Raw genomic sequence first — 12,131 nt, forward strand, 5'->3', positions numbered from 1 at the left:
TGAAATATTTGTCTAAAATGGTGGTTTTTCAAGACTCAGAAAACTGTCTTTTTTTGTGTACACATTTTCTAAATTTCAAATTTGATCATAATCATCATATCACATGAGATCAAGCCCAATGAAAGTACCCAGAAAAAGCACAGCCCAAGACTAAAGGCCCTTTAGTGATTTGAGTCCATTCCGGAACACTGAAATCACCCAATTAAAAAAAAAAAAAAAGGAAATCCTTGATTCAGAATTTCTGCTCAGCTTTACCGTAACTCAACTGCACAGCTTGCCAAGCCTTTACGCATTACTTGCAATTGATTGCTGATATCTGCTTGCTTCTTTAAATCTGCTGACAAGCACCCCACAAAGAACATCTTGATTCTCCTCAATTTGGTCGCATGTTTCAACAGAAAGCCAAGCAATTGCATCTCAGCCACCTCACCAAAAAAATTCCAAACGCTAACCAGTTTCAGACTAGATTTTAAACAATGAGGCACTGTGCTCAACGTCCAAGCTTCCCCATCCAAGCAGAAATCAGGGTCGAATCCCTAAATATAGAGCCAACAAACAAGTTCATGAACGGAAATTACACTATTTTTAGCCTTGAAACATCAAATTCATAATAATACAGGATGTACATCAACAATGTCAAGAACTTCCAGATTAGGAAACTTTTCAAGAATGTCCATCAGAGCTCCGCCAGTGAAGTCATACATTCCTTGATCCACACTAAAATGAATCAAATTATGGAATGTAGGAAGGCGCATAAGGAGATTTTCTGCGCGTGAAAGAATCTACGAAATAAAATAAAAACTGTTGATTACTGTCATTCAAAGGAAACTTGAAACATCATTGGAGAACCCATGTAAAGCAATATTGTTCATAGCTCCCACATGAACATTAAAGTGAATGGAGGGGGATTGTATCATTGTAGACATACCTCAAGAGTATCTTTTGAGAGTACGAGAGACTTGACATGACAGATTCCACTTAAAAGTTCTACTGCCCGAGAAATAGCATATTGTGCCAAGGATGAACAGCCATTTGAGACATCAATGTATGCATAAGCCAAGGTAGTTAAGTTAATTAGGATAAATTCTATGCTCAAATAGTTTGTGCAACTTAAAGAAACAAGATTTATGGCATCGATTGTAACTTTACAATTGAGTAAATCATCTCGACTAAAGTCGTCCTCAATGATTAAGGTTGTCAAGGTCGGAATTTTTATGCTGACATTCCTGACATTCTTCCAGTCACAACTACACAAGGTCAGCTTTTGGAGGACTGGGCAGCTAGAGAAAAGTTGTTGGGCGGATGTTTTGTCTATGAAGGTTATGTATTGAAGTGTCAGGGTCTTCAAGCTTGGGAAATGGATGCAAGTAGGGACTTTTAATACACATCCAAACTCCAGATTCATCATACTCAATGAGGTAGGGACTGGCAAGGTATTGGCTAGCGGAAAGGAAGATCTTAGATATAAGGACAGCTCCAACTCCTGAATTTTATGCTTTAGCAAAGCAAAGATCCAAGAATTAGCTTGGTCGACATCAACAGGAATTCCATATGCCACAAAACGAAACTTTTTTATAAATTTGGCTTTTTCAAGTATTGTGTCTACTTGATTGAAAAGGTAATTTATCATCTGCTTTTGAGTTTCGTTCTTTTGGGAACTTGACAGCATGACTTCAATATTAAAGTCAGATAAGTATGTCCATAAGAACTTCCACCTTCTTGCTAATACGGAGGTTCGAATGGCATCTATGGTTGAGAGAAAAGAAAGAATGTGATGAAGAAGGCTATCAGGTAATTTGCTAATCACCTCTTTTTTGTCAATCACATCATGTCTGCAAAGCTTACAAGAATCAGGTGACGTCACTAAACTGTCCATGATTCGTTTTCCTACTGTCACCACTCCTGAGAAAATAGTACATAAAATATGTCAGTAATCGGTATGATACATTTAAAGCGATGAATGGAATAAAAGAGCGGCAGCTGAATAGAAGTAATGAGAAGCTGAGATCAGAAGCCAGCTTCCCCTTAATGGACAAAATAGAAGTCTGGCTTTCAGGTTGATGGTAAATTGATACATTAATAAATTATAACGCAATGGCAGTTACATGTACATCACGATATTTTATTACAAGTACATTCAGGGCTTATCCACCATTAAATGTAACAATCTAGAAAATTAAACTGGTCGGAATCTACTTGTTTAGTCAAAGGGAGTACCATTATTTGACTATGGAGTTTCAGACAAGTGCCTAAAACTCCAATATAAAAACATTAAACATAATCAGATTCATAACCTAGTTAAGGAATGTCGACATCACGGCTTTCACTACAGATTTTCATCTCCAAAAGTTTCATGCAAACGATCCACGTACAAATATTATATTTGGAGTTGAATCATAATGAAGAAGCAGAGCTTCATCAACGCCCCCTTTCTTATTTATATGATTAAAATCTAATCAACACTAAGGCATTAAGAGAAGGGAGCATAAAAAGGGAAAAGTGAAAAAAAAAAAAAGAAGCGAAGAACATCAATGCGAGAAATCATACTGTCGGGATAACAATGAAAGGTACCTTGCCATTTAATAGTAAGAACGCACAAACTAATTTTATTTTGCTGCAACATTCGACGGATGAACGAAAATTGTGATGCGCGCAAAAAATTGTTATGATCTAACAGAGAATAATCCAACTTGTACGCCAATTTCTGGTACACTACCGATTGATTTGGAGAGCGTAACTCAATAAAGTATTTCTACGAAGCTATGAAATAATCGAATATATGGAGCGCTAAAGGACTTAACCACGAAATTTCGAGTCAAACAGAGGGCTAAGGCTACGAACCTGAGAGAGTGACGATGGAGTGGGAGTAACGCAGGTCGGGGCAGGTTGAGTAGTCCGATTAGGATTGGAAAGTGAGGGAAAGGGAGTGGGAAAAGGCGGGGAATACCATTGCAATTTTTTTGACTCTCCATCTGTTCTTGGGCTGGGCCTTTAGTGACTTCTTTTTTTTTGTTGGCCAAGGTATCTAGTAATAATTAATTCCTTCATCGTGGAATCTCTCACAAAAAAATAAATGATTGATCATAGAGTTATCTCCATTCACATAAGCGAGGAATCATATCTCCCATTACATGCTTGAAGAACGAAAAGAGATAGTCACTGTGCCACACTCACATGATTAGCTTTTAGTGACTTTCTCATTTTTCATATCCCATCAACTTTTTTTTTTTTTGCTTCAAATGTGCATGGGCTATGGACTATGGACTTTTTTTTTTGTTTAAATTTTATATTTTGTGTCATGTTTTGGGAGTGATAGACAAAATGTGTGTAATTCATTCTCATTTGAGAATATATATGACGCTTGCTTGAATATATCCACTTCCATATGTAATTTACTCCCACTTTGCGTCATAAAATGTGTGTATGGACTATGGCTTTAGGCACCTTTTTTTTAGGCATTGTTCACTGATCAAGTTGCATGGTTATCACTATCATGTATATTTCTCTCGTGTGTTGAATATAAGATTTTTTTGGCCAAAAAAAAAACAAAGAAAGAAAGATGTGATTTTTTTTTTCCTTAGGTCTTTCACCTCAGAGCTGAGATTTATAAGAATTTGTAGCAAAATGTAATCAGATATACATATTGTATACAGCTGCTCATATCTGGTAATATGTGTTAAAGAGCAAAACTCACTCATGAGGCACCGATTTACACTAATGAGTTTGCATGTCATTATTTTTTGGGTTCAAGTTTAGTGAATCGAGGACTTTAAAATTGCATGCAAACTACAAATTCTGAAGTAGTTCTTCTCTCTTGCTCGCTAGCCTCAAGAATCACAACCAACTGCTTTATTTAACATAACATAATATTCTCAAACTATATATACACCCACGTATCAGTACATCCATTATTTATTGAAATAAACTATAAAATATATAACCTAAATGCGGGTGAAGAAATTAAATAGACGGCCATAGTCTAATTAACTGGAGAGAAATACTGAGAACTAATTAGACCCCAAAAGATGGAGACGGAGCAGAAGAATAAGATGGTGGTCGAGCTGAAGGAGAAGGACCGGAAGAGAATGGCCACTCAACGTTGATACTGAACTTCTGGCCTCTTGCACAGTGATCGTCGACGGTGCAGATGAAGTAGCGAGGCCCAGGATACAACAGAGTAATCATAAACACCGTCCTGTTCGGACTTCCGGTGAACGTGATCGCGTCGGTGCTGCAGTTTTTGTAATCCGCCATTGGTACATCAGCCACGTTCTGGTTTCCAGTCCAGTTGAACACTGATCCATTCACCACAAACACCAGAAGAACACATCATTTAATGATTAATTATTACTATCATGGAACCACCGCCACGTGATCAAAGAATCTATGCGTGTATAAAACCGCAGTGAGCATGCCATCTAATCCAACTTATTGAACTAAAATTAATATGAAGTAATTAAGTCATTGCCTTTATTTTAAAATTAAAAAATTATTATTTTTTCCGTATTTAAACCCATGCATTATATATTGAAAAGAGAATGCTGAAAAAATTTAAAATTTACGTTAGATTCTTTCTTATAGTTAATGATTTTAAATAAGGATAATATAAAAAATCTAGTTACTAGCTAGTACTTGATTATAATAAGAATCATGCATGTACTTCTTTTAATGTTAAGATGTCTTGTGATAAAAATAGAGCATAGAAGAAAGTAACGGTGTTGGGATTTGGGCGTCTGCTGCCCTTCTAATGTCCAAAATCTCAGCCTTTCATTTAAGAAATTAGATGAAATTTTTCTGACCATTAAATGAAATGGAGAGCTGAGATTTTAAGCGTTAAAGGACAGTGAAAAAGACGACGCACTTCAAATCCAATGTGTTGTATTCTTTTAGCAATTTAGAAGTCTATATACCCATACCAATATGAAGTGCCCTGTACACTTGTCTACTAACATGGTTCATGAAGTACATAATCGTCATTTTAAAAAGAAAAATTAGTAAATATAGGCTGCTAGCTAGAAAAGAAAGAATGTTGGAAAAAGATAAATAAATAAACATGAAGCATACCAAGAGTGTCTCCAACGATGAAGGTCTTGGAGCTAGCCCAGTCTGAATAGAAGGTCTCATTGGGAGGGACGCTCCAGCCAAAGCTGTCGCCAACGTTGTATCGTGCCGCCTCGGATGCTGCAAATAATAAAGACAGCACAACGACGATGGAGCAGCCTATCAAACCCATGTGCTTGGCCATTGTTTAGCAATCTTTGTTGCGCAGGTTGTCGGTTGTTTCTTGAAACTCTGATGTGCTTCTAATTTGCAGGTTCAAGACGATGAGATTGTGAGCTTGGAGCAAACAACATATATATAGGATCAGGATGGAGCTTTCTCATCTCATTGGGAATTAAGATTTGTCAATGATGAGATCAGGTACCATTGTTGAACGAGTTTAATTTCTGCCTGCCTAGTAATTAATCGGGTTAATTTATTTTGGATTTTTTATTTTTGGGTCCGATATTTTCGGGTTCTAGAAATTATTAATGGCACTGGGCATTTTGATTGTTCTTCTATTCTAGAAGACGTTCTTCTATATTCTATTTATATTTTGTAATCTAGGAAGTACGACCAATTACACCATTTCTTTCAGAAGATTCTATCAAACGCATTGCTTTCAAATGCATTTTGAGTTGATATAAATCACAGATGTTCATTTAATCTGTCTTTCGTTCGACTTTTATTTGAAGCTATTAGGCGCGTAGAGAGGTGAATATGACTTGACCATAAAAAATGAGAGCCAGAGTTGAATTGCAAAATCATTTTGAACCTAATAGTGCACATTTAATTTTTATAATATGTGTAAGGGACAAGTAAAACAAAATAACACCGCGTCGTTTACAAGTTCGAGGTTGCTTCTTTGAACAGTAACACTGAGAAATTTGATGATGTAAAAGTTTAACACGAGAACATGATAACCAAGACTTTTGAAATTTATCAACGTCAGGATATTAACGCGAATTGTGATTTAAGATTTTAGATAGCTAGTGTGGAAGCTAATCTGTTTTTTTGTTTCTTTTTTTTTGTTTTTTGGGTTAATCTAATTTATAGATCGTGAATCAAGGGTATGACACGTTAATTATAATTCTTACTTGTGTTTTTCTTGCCTGGGTCAAACAAGTTAACCTCTACGATGGAATGACGTTTCCATGTCTATATGTTAAAATTAAATGTCCCTTGACTATTTTAACCTCTAGCTTCTGCGACTCTTTTTTTTTTTTAAATATATGTTCATAAAGATGTAAATTGTAACATGCTTTCTTTGAACTTTCTCTGCGAAATTTTTATTATTGTTTAAAATTGAGTTGTGATTCATATCACCTGAAAAATTAATTTATTGATGACTTGGTTTGTATTATCGGACAAAGAATAAATGGGCAAATACCCAACAGTCTTTTTTGAAAAGAAAACTAAGAAATATTTTATGTTAATGTCTAATTTAACGTTTCCTTGATTTCTTTCTTTTTCTGTAACGTCTTATTTCTTTTTTTTTTTGGCCATGTAACGTCTTATTCTAAATCATATATTATAATGATAAAAAACTTAAAACAAAATTTTTCGCATCCATTCGTGGCTATATTGCAAAGAAAAATCTTCTCTTTTTTAAAACAATTTTTAATTAGATTCCTGTAGCTTATTATATATTAATCAAGTCTTCATAGTTTGATAGATTAAATATATTAATCTTTGAAGGTTAAACTTATTGATAAATTATTAATTTTTAAAACAAATATGCTTTTAAAATTTATAGAAAAATTGATTTAATACTTTTAGCTAAAAAAATTGATTTAATACAATGTTTATATTTTTATCAATTTTTTATGAAAAGTGTGTATGTGTATAAGACATTCAAAAAAACATAATCTAACTACATAAATTGTGAGTAGTAAAAAATATGTAATTTATTGCAGAGTTATAGAATCTTTTAATAAAAACATAAAAAATTTTAATTTCTATTATAAAATAAAATTTTTCATATACTTTAATATTTAGATATTAATATATTTAATCAATAAAACTGTAAGGACCTAATTAAAATTAGTTACAATGCCCTAGTTTAAAATAAAAAAATAGAAAGACCCGCAATTTATTATTTTTTTTTTTAAAAAAGTTAAAAGCAAAAGTCATCATTTGGACTTTCACACGAGAATGGCCTAATAAGGTCTTAAGCCCAATGGACATGTTCTTCGGACTAAGCGACTGGGGGGAGGATTTATAGCCCATTTAACTCTCGTCCTTTTTAAGCTATTTTTTTTTCAATTTAGTTTTTAAAAAAATATAGACACAAAATATGGGAAATTTGCTAAGTTGACAAGGATCATGTTTATTTAATTTTTTGGTTGAATGCCTTCGGATTTTCTAAAGTTCGATTGATTTTAATTTAAATTGGATTGTAATTCAAATGGGTGTAAAATTTTCTTTATGATACTTTTATTTGTAAAATTCAAACTTCAAACGGTATTAATTATTAATTAGTCAGTATTAAATTGTACGACTTAGTTAAGTTCTTTTCAACGTTTAAAAAGAGAAAGATGGTTTCCTTCGCATAATTTGAAATGGGAATAAGAATGCATATTTTTTTTACTTCCCTCTAATATAAGATCAGGTGATGAGATTTGTGTCTTACATTTTAGGATTAAAATTTCTTACATTGAGGACAGAAAAGGATAATACCCAAACTTTAACTTATAGGTGCCCATCATATATAATTATCAGCGATAAATTATTAATTAATGAGAAAAAGTGAAAATATCAATATGTATAACTTCGAGAAACAACCTTAATTATATTCTATGTTGGACATTTAAGGACGATAACGATAACGAATAGTTGAAAGGATTAAAAAAAAAAACAGAGAGAGAGAGAGAGAAGAATTTGTCGACAGTAAAACGATGTGCGATGGTGAAAAGCGAAGAAATAAAGGCACTAGATGCCTCTTGAAGTTTGAAAATTAGGAAAGGAGTAAGATTTGGCATTGGGATGGAATCAATCAAAGCATGGCATTTGGATGTTGGTATGATGAAGTAAAGAAATTACACCCTCCCCAATAGCCAATAGCCATAGCTTTTAAAATTAGCATCAAAACTAAGGTCAATCATGTATGATTTTCCCCAAAGAAGAATTGCACAAGGCATGTGTTGGAAAATGAAGTTGATGATGTGTCCTTATATCCTTTCCTTGTTTATAATTATAATTTTTAATTCTCTTGCACCTCTATTTTTTTTTAAAAAAAAATCTCAACTACCCCTAACTTCATACCTTAGGTATTTAATAATTATGCAGATTTCAATTGCTAACGCCAACTCGCAGGATTTTCCTCCCAAGTTTTAACATATAAAAGTCATTAGGTCGTCCTCAAAGAGATTGTGATGATCAAGCCATCGATGAAAACCAATACTAACATGATCATTAGAATAGAGAAAATACCGCTTGTCTTCGAGTGATCAAGCCTGATTGATGATATATTAAGCATATGATTTCAAGAGATTGGAACTTTATTTCGGATCGTCGACAAAGGGAAGCCAAAATAAATATGTCGATTGATCTGTCAAGTCTCTATTCAAAATCTCCATGTTAATATTTTGGACTTCATCAAACTTTCTTTGGGTTTTGATGTTATTATGAACTATATAGATCATCCAATGCATTTTCTTTTTTTTTTAAATCTTTATGTAATGTTTAATAGGAAAAAAAGAACTTTTTTTTAAAATGAGACATTCATCGATCTCATTTTCTTATTAAATATATTTTTATTTTTTTTATTTTTCATCGTCATATGTGTTGACTATCTAGAAGAATCTAGAGAGAGAAGCCCTCACTTTTGATTACCTTCTCCTTCTTCTATATATATGCGCGCTGCATGTTTCTTTAAAAATTATTGTTATAATTTTATTAATTATAAATAAATATAATTTTTCCTCTATATAGCTAGATTAAAATATGCCTTTTTTAGTTAGATCAAAGCAGTTTAAAACTATTTACCCAAAAAATTTAAACTAAACACTTATTATATTCTAGCTACCTCTATGTCACAGGCCATTACTTTCTCTCTAAAAAACTAGTTTATAAAATGTGCAACATATCCGCTTATATAGTGAGGATTTTCTCCAAATCTCTTCAATGTGAGGCATAACAACTTCTCAAGCCAATTCGTGGTGCCCTTGTCATTAGTAGCCCACTAGAGAGACTCACTAATAACACTTTATCATTAGGCTATTATTCTCTTTTTAAAAAGCTAGCTTATTTGGATATGCAGTGCACTTGCTTATATAATTAGAACTGTCTCAAATTCTTTTCGATGTGGGATATAACATTAGGCTCTCACCTTGTCAAAACTAAAATATTATTAATACTAACATCAGTTTTGTGTAAATTCAGAATCATTGATATGGATTTTAACAATTCAAATAGTACAGGAGTGCTTATACTAAATACAGTCATTGAATTCAAATTCATTTGAAATATAGTGCGCAAATGCGTATGCATAGGCATGGTGAAAAGTTTTTGCAGAAGATAATCATCAATACAATGAAAAAATTAACTCTGTTATCTATAATATGTAGAATCACAGGATTTATTACATCTAAGATAAGGAGGAGTAGCCAATCTGGCCTATTCAAAATCCAAACACACATCATAGTAACAATAAATTATAATCAAATGATGAATCCAATGAATGGATCTAAAATCTCACTGTAAGTAAATGCAACAACTATATAGTATACACATGTGATCTCACCTGATATAAACGCAGAAAACAAAAAGAAACCTCCACGTGTCAAATAATCTGTAATTCTGTGGTATCACCAATCAATATCAAAAGTGGAAGAAAGCCAAGGCAATGACTACGAAGGCTGGCATATATGCGGAGACAACCCTAGTGGCTGAGCTTCCTGGGGTAGACGGAGGCATAGCACCTTCAGGAGAGAAAGCAGACCCAGAGGAGGAGGAAGAAGAAGAAGAAGTATTGGAAGTGACGTTAATGGCTAGCTTCTGTCCCAAGGCACAGTGATCAAGGTATGTGCTCGTGTAGAAATGCTCCCCCGTTGTGTTCAACACGATCCTCACCGGACTACTCGAGTAAACTGCTATGCTGCTATTTGTCTGACATTTCTCATAATCTTCCTTCCTCACCTCTGCAACATCTTGGGTTCCATTGATGAACAAGAACTCTGCAGCGCAAAACATTGATTACTTCACCAGTGACGTTCATAAGATATATATTGTGGTTATTATATATATATATATATATATATATAGGTTGAACTATCTACCAAGGGCGTCTCCGATTCTGAAAGTTTTAGTGCGAGCCCAAGATTTGTAGACAATTTCACCACCTGGAGGAACGATCCATCCCAAGTCGCCGCCGACGGTGAAGTTTCGTGGTCCTCGGGGTTTGGGCTGGGAGCTCGGCGATGGTCCAGAAGCTAACACGTGTACTGCTAGCTTTTGACCTGACTCGCAGTGCCTGTCTAATGTGCTCGTGAAGTAGAAATCTCCCGTACTGTTCAACGTGAAATTCGCAGGGTTCGTCTTCTTCACTTCGATGGGGTTGGTCGTGTTGCATCTCAAGAACGCCTCTCTAGTCACTCGTGCCACGTCTTGGTCCCCGTTCGTGAAGTTGAACACTGAGAAAAAAAAAGGCAAGGATTAATTCATTCATTCATTCGAAGTTTGTTTTCTCGAGAAACAAACAGAAAATTGTAAGGATAGTTACCGAGGATGTCTCCTACAATGAAGATGTGCGAGGCGGCCCAAGCATCATAGGGTGCAGGGCCTGCCGGAGGAATCGTCCACCCCAATCTGCCTCCGACAACGAGCACTTGCTGGGATGCTACGGTTTCTGAGAAAGAAAACAACGATAAAGCGAGAATAGCCACTCGGATCATCGTCACCTTCATGCTTCTCGCCATTATGCTTGTCTTCTTTCTTCTTAAAGTTCTCTTGTCACTGCTGATACAAGCCATGCGCCACTTTATATAAGCCCAGAAGAAACACAGATTTTAGCATAGTATAATTAATTATTCTGTAAATGTTAAATTATCCTCATGTTTCTCAAAGCTCTACCCAATCCTTATGTTCTAAAAGTTATTTACGTGATCTTTCACAATTTTATAAATTTTAAATTCAGTAATACGTACTATCATGCCAAAAAAATAATTCAGGATGTTAGATTTTGCTAACATGACAATTAACAGAGGTGTTATTTACTGCCTATAGCCTCAAATACCCTAATAAAAAAAATATACTTGACTCATTGCCAAGGTGGTGTTGGTTTAATTTGTAAATTTTAATCCACATCATCATCTATCTTTGTTTGCTTTGTCATTGAATTAATTTTCAAAATATCAAAATCACACGCAAGCATAAAGCACAATAATTTAGCAGAGAGTAAATTCCAATATCATGTCAATTTATTGATACCAACTATAGCCTTGAAGGAGTAAATAATTATTTTTAGTCAATAAATTGTCTTTGAAGAGGCCTGTGTATATTGTGAGAACTGAAATTAGGAATGCAAAATAAGACACCAATGATAACCGAGTCCAGTGCAAGAAAATTGACACTTTATATGAGATCTCAACTTCAAATCTCGTATAGGAATTATAGGAGAGTTACCTCCTCTTTTGGTGCCAATAACGTTTTCATTCAGATTAGTCTAATGTCAAACTCTAGACAATTGTACTGAAAAGATATAAAATATAACTATACTGTAATAATAAAATTCAAGAAAAATTGTATGAAATTTGAAAAATAGAATAAATTAATATTGCAATGTAATTGTAATAAAAAATTGTTTATGAATTGAGTTTACTTTTGTTTTTGACAAATTGCTGCTTGATAGCTGCCTTTTGTGGAAAAACAAGGCTGATGTTGACACAAAATTTGAATATGATAAAAAAATGGTTTATTTTCTATTATTTGTCAAGTCTTCAACCCTTCATCAAGATTCAAGGGTCTGGAAGTTCCACATATTTCAACAGAGTACACTTCAAAACTGCAAAATATTATGTTAGTGTACTAATTATTTATTTAGATTTTCAAATGCCGTGTGAAGACCCTTTCTTTGCATGCGTCCAACTTGT

General features: G+C 34.0%; 3 protein-coding genes across 3 annotated transcripts; all 3 read right to left on the minus strand.

The window, feature by feature from the left end:
* Positions 1–119: 119 nt before the first annotated feature.
* Positions 120–1,876, minus strand: LOC129319719 (F-box/LRR-repeat protein At4g14103-like). The gene is made up of 3 exons (XM_054964799.1): positions 929–1,876; positions 627–782; positions 120–536 (listed from the first exon to the last, which is right to left on the minus strand). The coding sequence occupies exons 1-3, from the start codon at positions 1,874–1,876 to the stop codon at positions 252–254; spliced, it is 1,389 nt and encodes a 462-aa protein (XP_054820774.1). The 3' UTR covers positions 120–251.
* A 1,954-nt stretch (positions 1,877–3,830) lies between these two features.
* Positions 3,831–5,333, minus strand: LOC129319184 (cucumber peeling cupredoxin-like). Its single transcript, XM_054964174.1, has 2 exons — positions 5,065–5,333; positions 3,831–4,295 (listed from the first exon to the last, which is right to left on the minus strand). Exons 1-2 carry the CDS (start codon positions 5,243–5,245, stop codon positions 4,012–4,014), a joined length of 465 nt encoding a protein of 154 aa, XP_054820149.1. The 5' UTR covers positions 5,246–5,333; the 3' UTR covers positions 3,831–4,011.
* A 4,236-nt stretch (positions 5,334–9,569) lies between these two features.
* On the minus strand, positions 9,570–11,015 carry LOC129320947 (blue copper protein-like). The gene is made up of 3 exons (XM_054966637.1): positions 10,763–11,015; positions 10,320–10,673; positions 9,570–10,217 (listed from the first exon to the last, which is right to left on the minus strand). Exons 1-3 carry the CDS (start codon positions 11,010–11,012, stop codon positions 9,862–9,864), a joined length of 960 nt encoding a protein of 319 aa, XP_054822612.1. The 5' UTR covers positions 11,013–11,015; the 3' UTR covers positions 9,570–9,861.
* Between the last annotated feature and the right edge of the window lie 1,116 nt (positions 11,016–12,131).

The sequence above is a fragment of the Prosopis cineraria genome, unplaced genomic scaffold (genome assembly GCF_029017545.1).
Source record: "Prosopis cineraria cultivar Desert tree isolate PC_DT_omini unplaced genomic scaffold, ASM2901754v1 PC9, whole genome shotgun sequence".
Lineage (NCBI taxonomy): Eukaryota > Viridiplantae > Streptophyta > Magnoliopsida > Fabales > Fabaceae > Prosopis > Prosopis cineraria.

Bases quoted from the DNA above. Each gene is read 5' to 3' on its own strand.
- LOC129319184 (XM_054964174.1), bottom strand. From the start codon at position 5,245: ATGGCCAAGCACATGGGTTTGATAGGCTGCTCCATCGTCGTTGTGCTG. The intron at 4,296-5,064 runs GTATGCTTCATG...TGAATGGATCAG, and splicing joins CATCGTTGGAGACACTCTTG to TGTTCAACTGGACTGGAAAC.
- LOC129319719 (XM_054964799.1), bottom strand. From the start codon at position 1,876: ATGGACAGTTTAGTGACGTCACCTGATTCTTGTAAGCTTTGCAGACAT. The intron at 783-928 runs GTATGTCTACAA...TTTATTTCGTAG, and splicing joins TCTCAAAAGATACTCTTGAG to ATTCTTTCACGCGCAGAAAA. The intron at 537-626 runs GTACATCCTGTA...CTCTATATTTAG, and splicing joins AAGTTCTTGACATTGTTGAT to GGATTCGACCCTGATTTCTG.
- LOC129320947 (XM_054966637.1), bottom strand. From the start codon at position 11,012: ATGGCTTGTATCAGCAGTGACAAGAGAACTTTAAGAAGAAAGAAGACA. The intron at 10,674-10,762 runs GTAACTATCCTT...TTTTTTTCTCAG, and splicing joins CATTGTAGGAGACATCCTCG to TGTTCAACTTCACGAACGGG. The intron at 10,218-10,319 runs GTAGATAGTTCA...TTTGCGCTGCAG, and splicing joins CAGAATCGGAGACGCCCTTG to AGTTCTTGTTCATCAATGGA.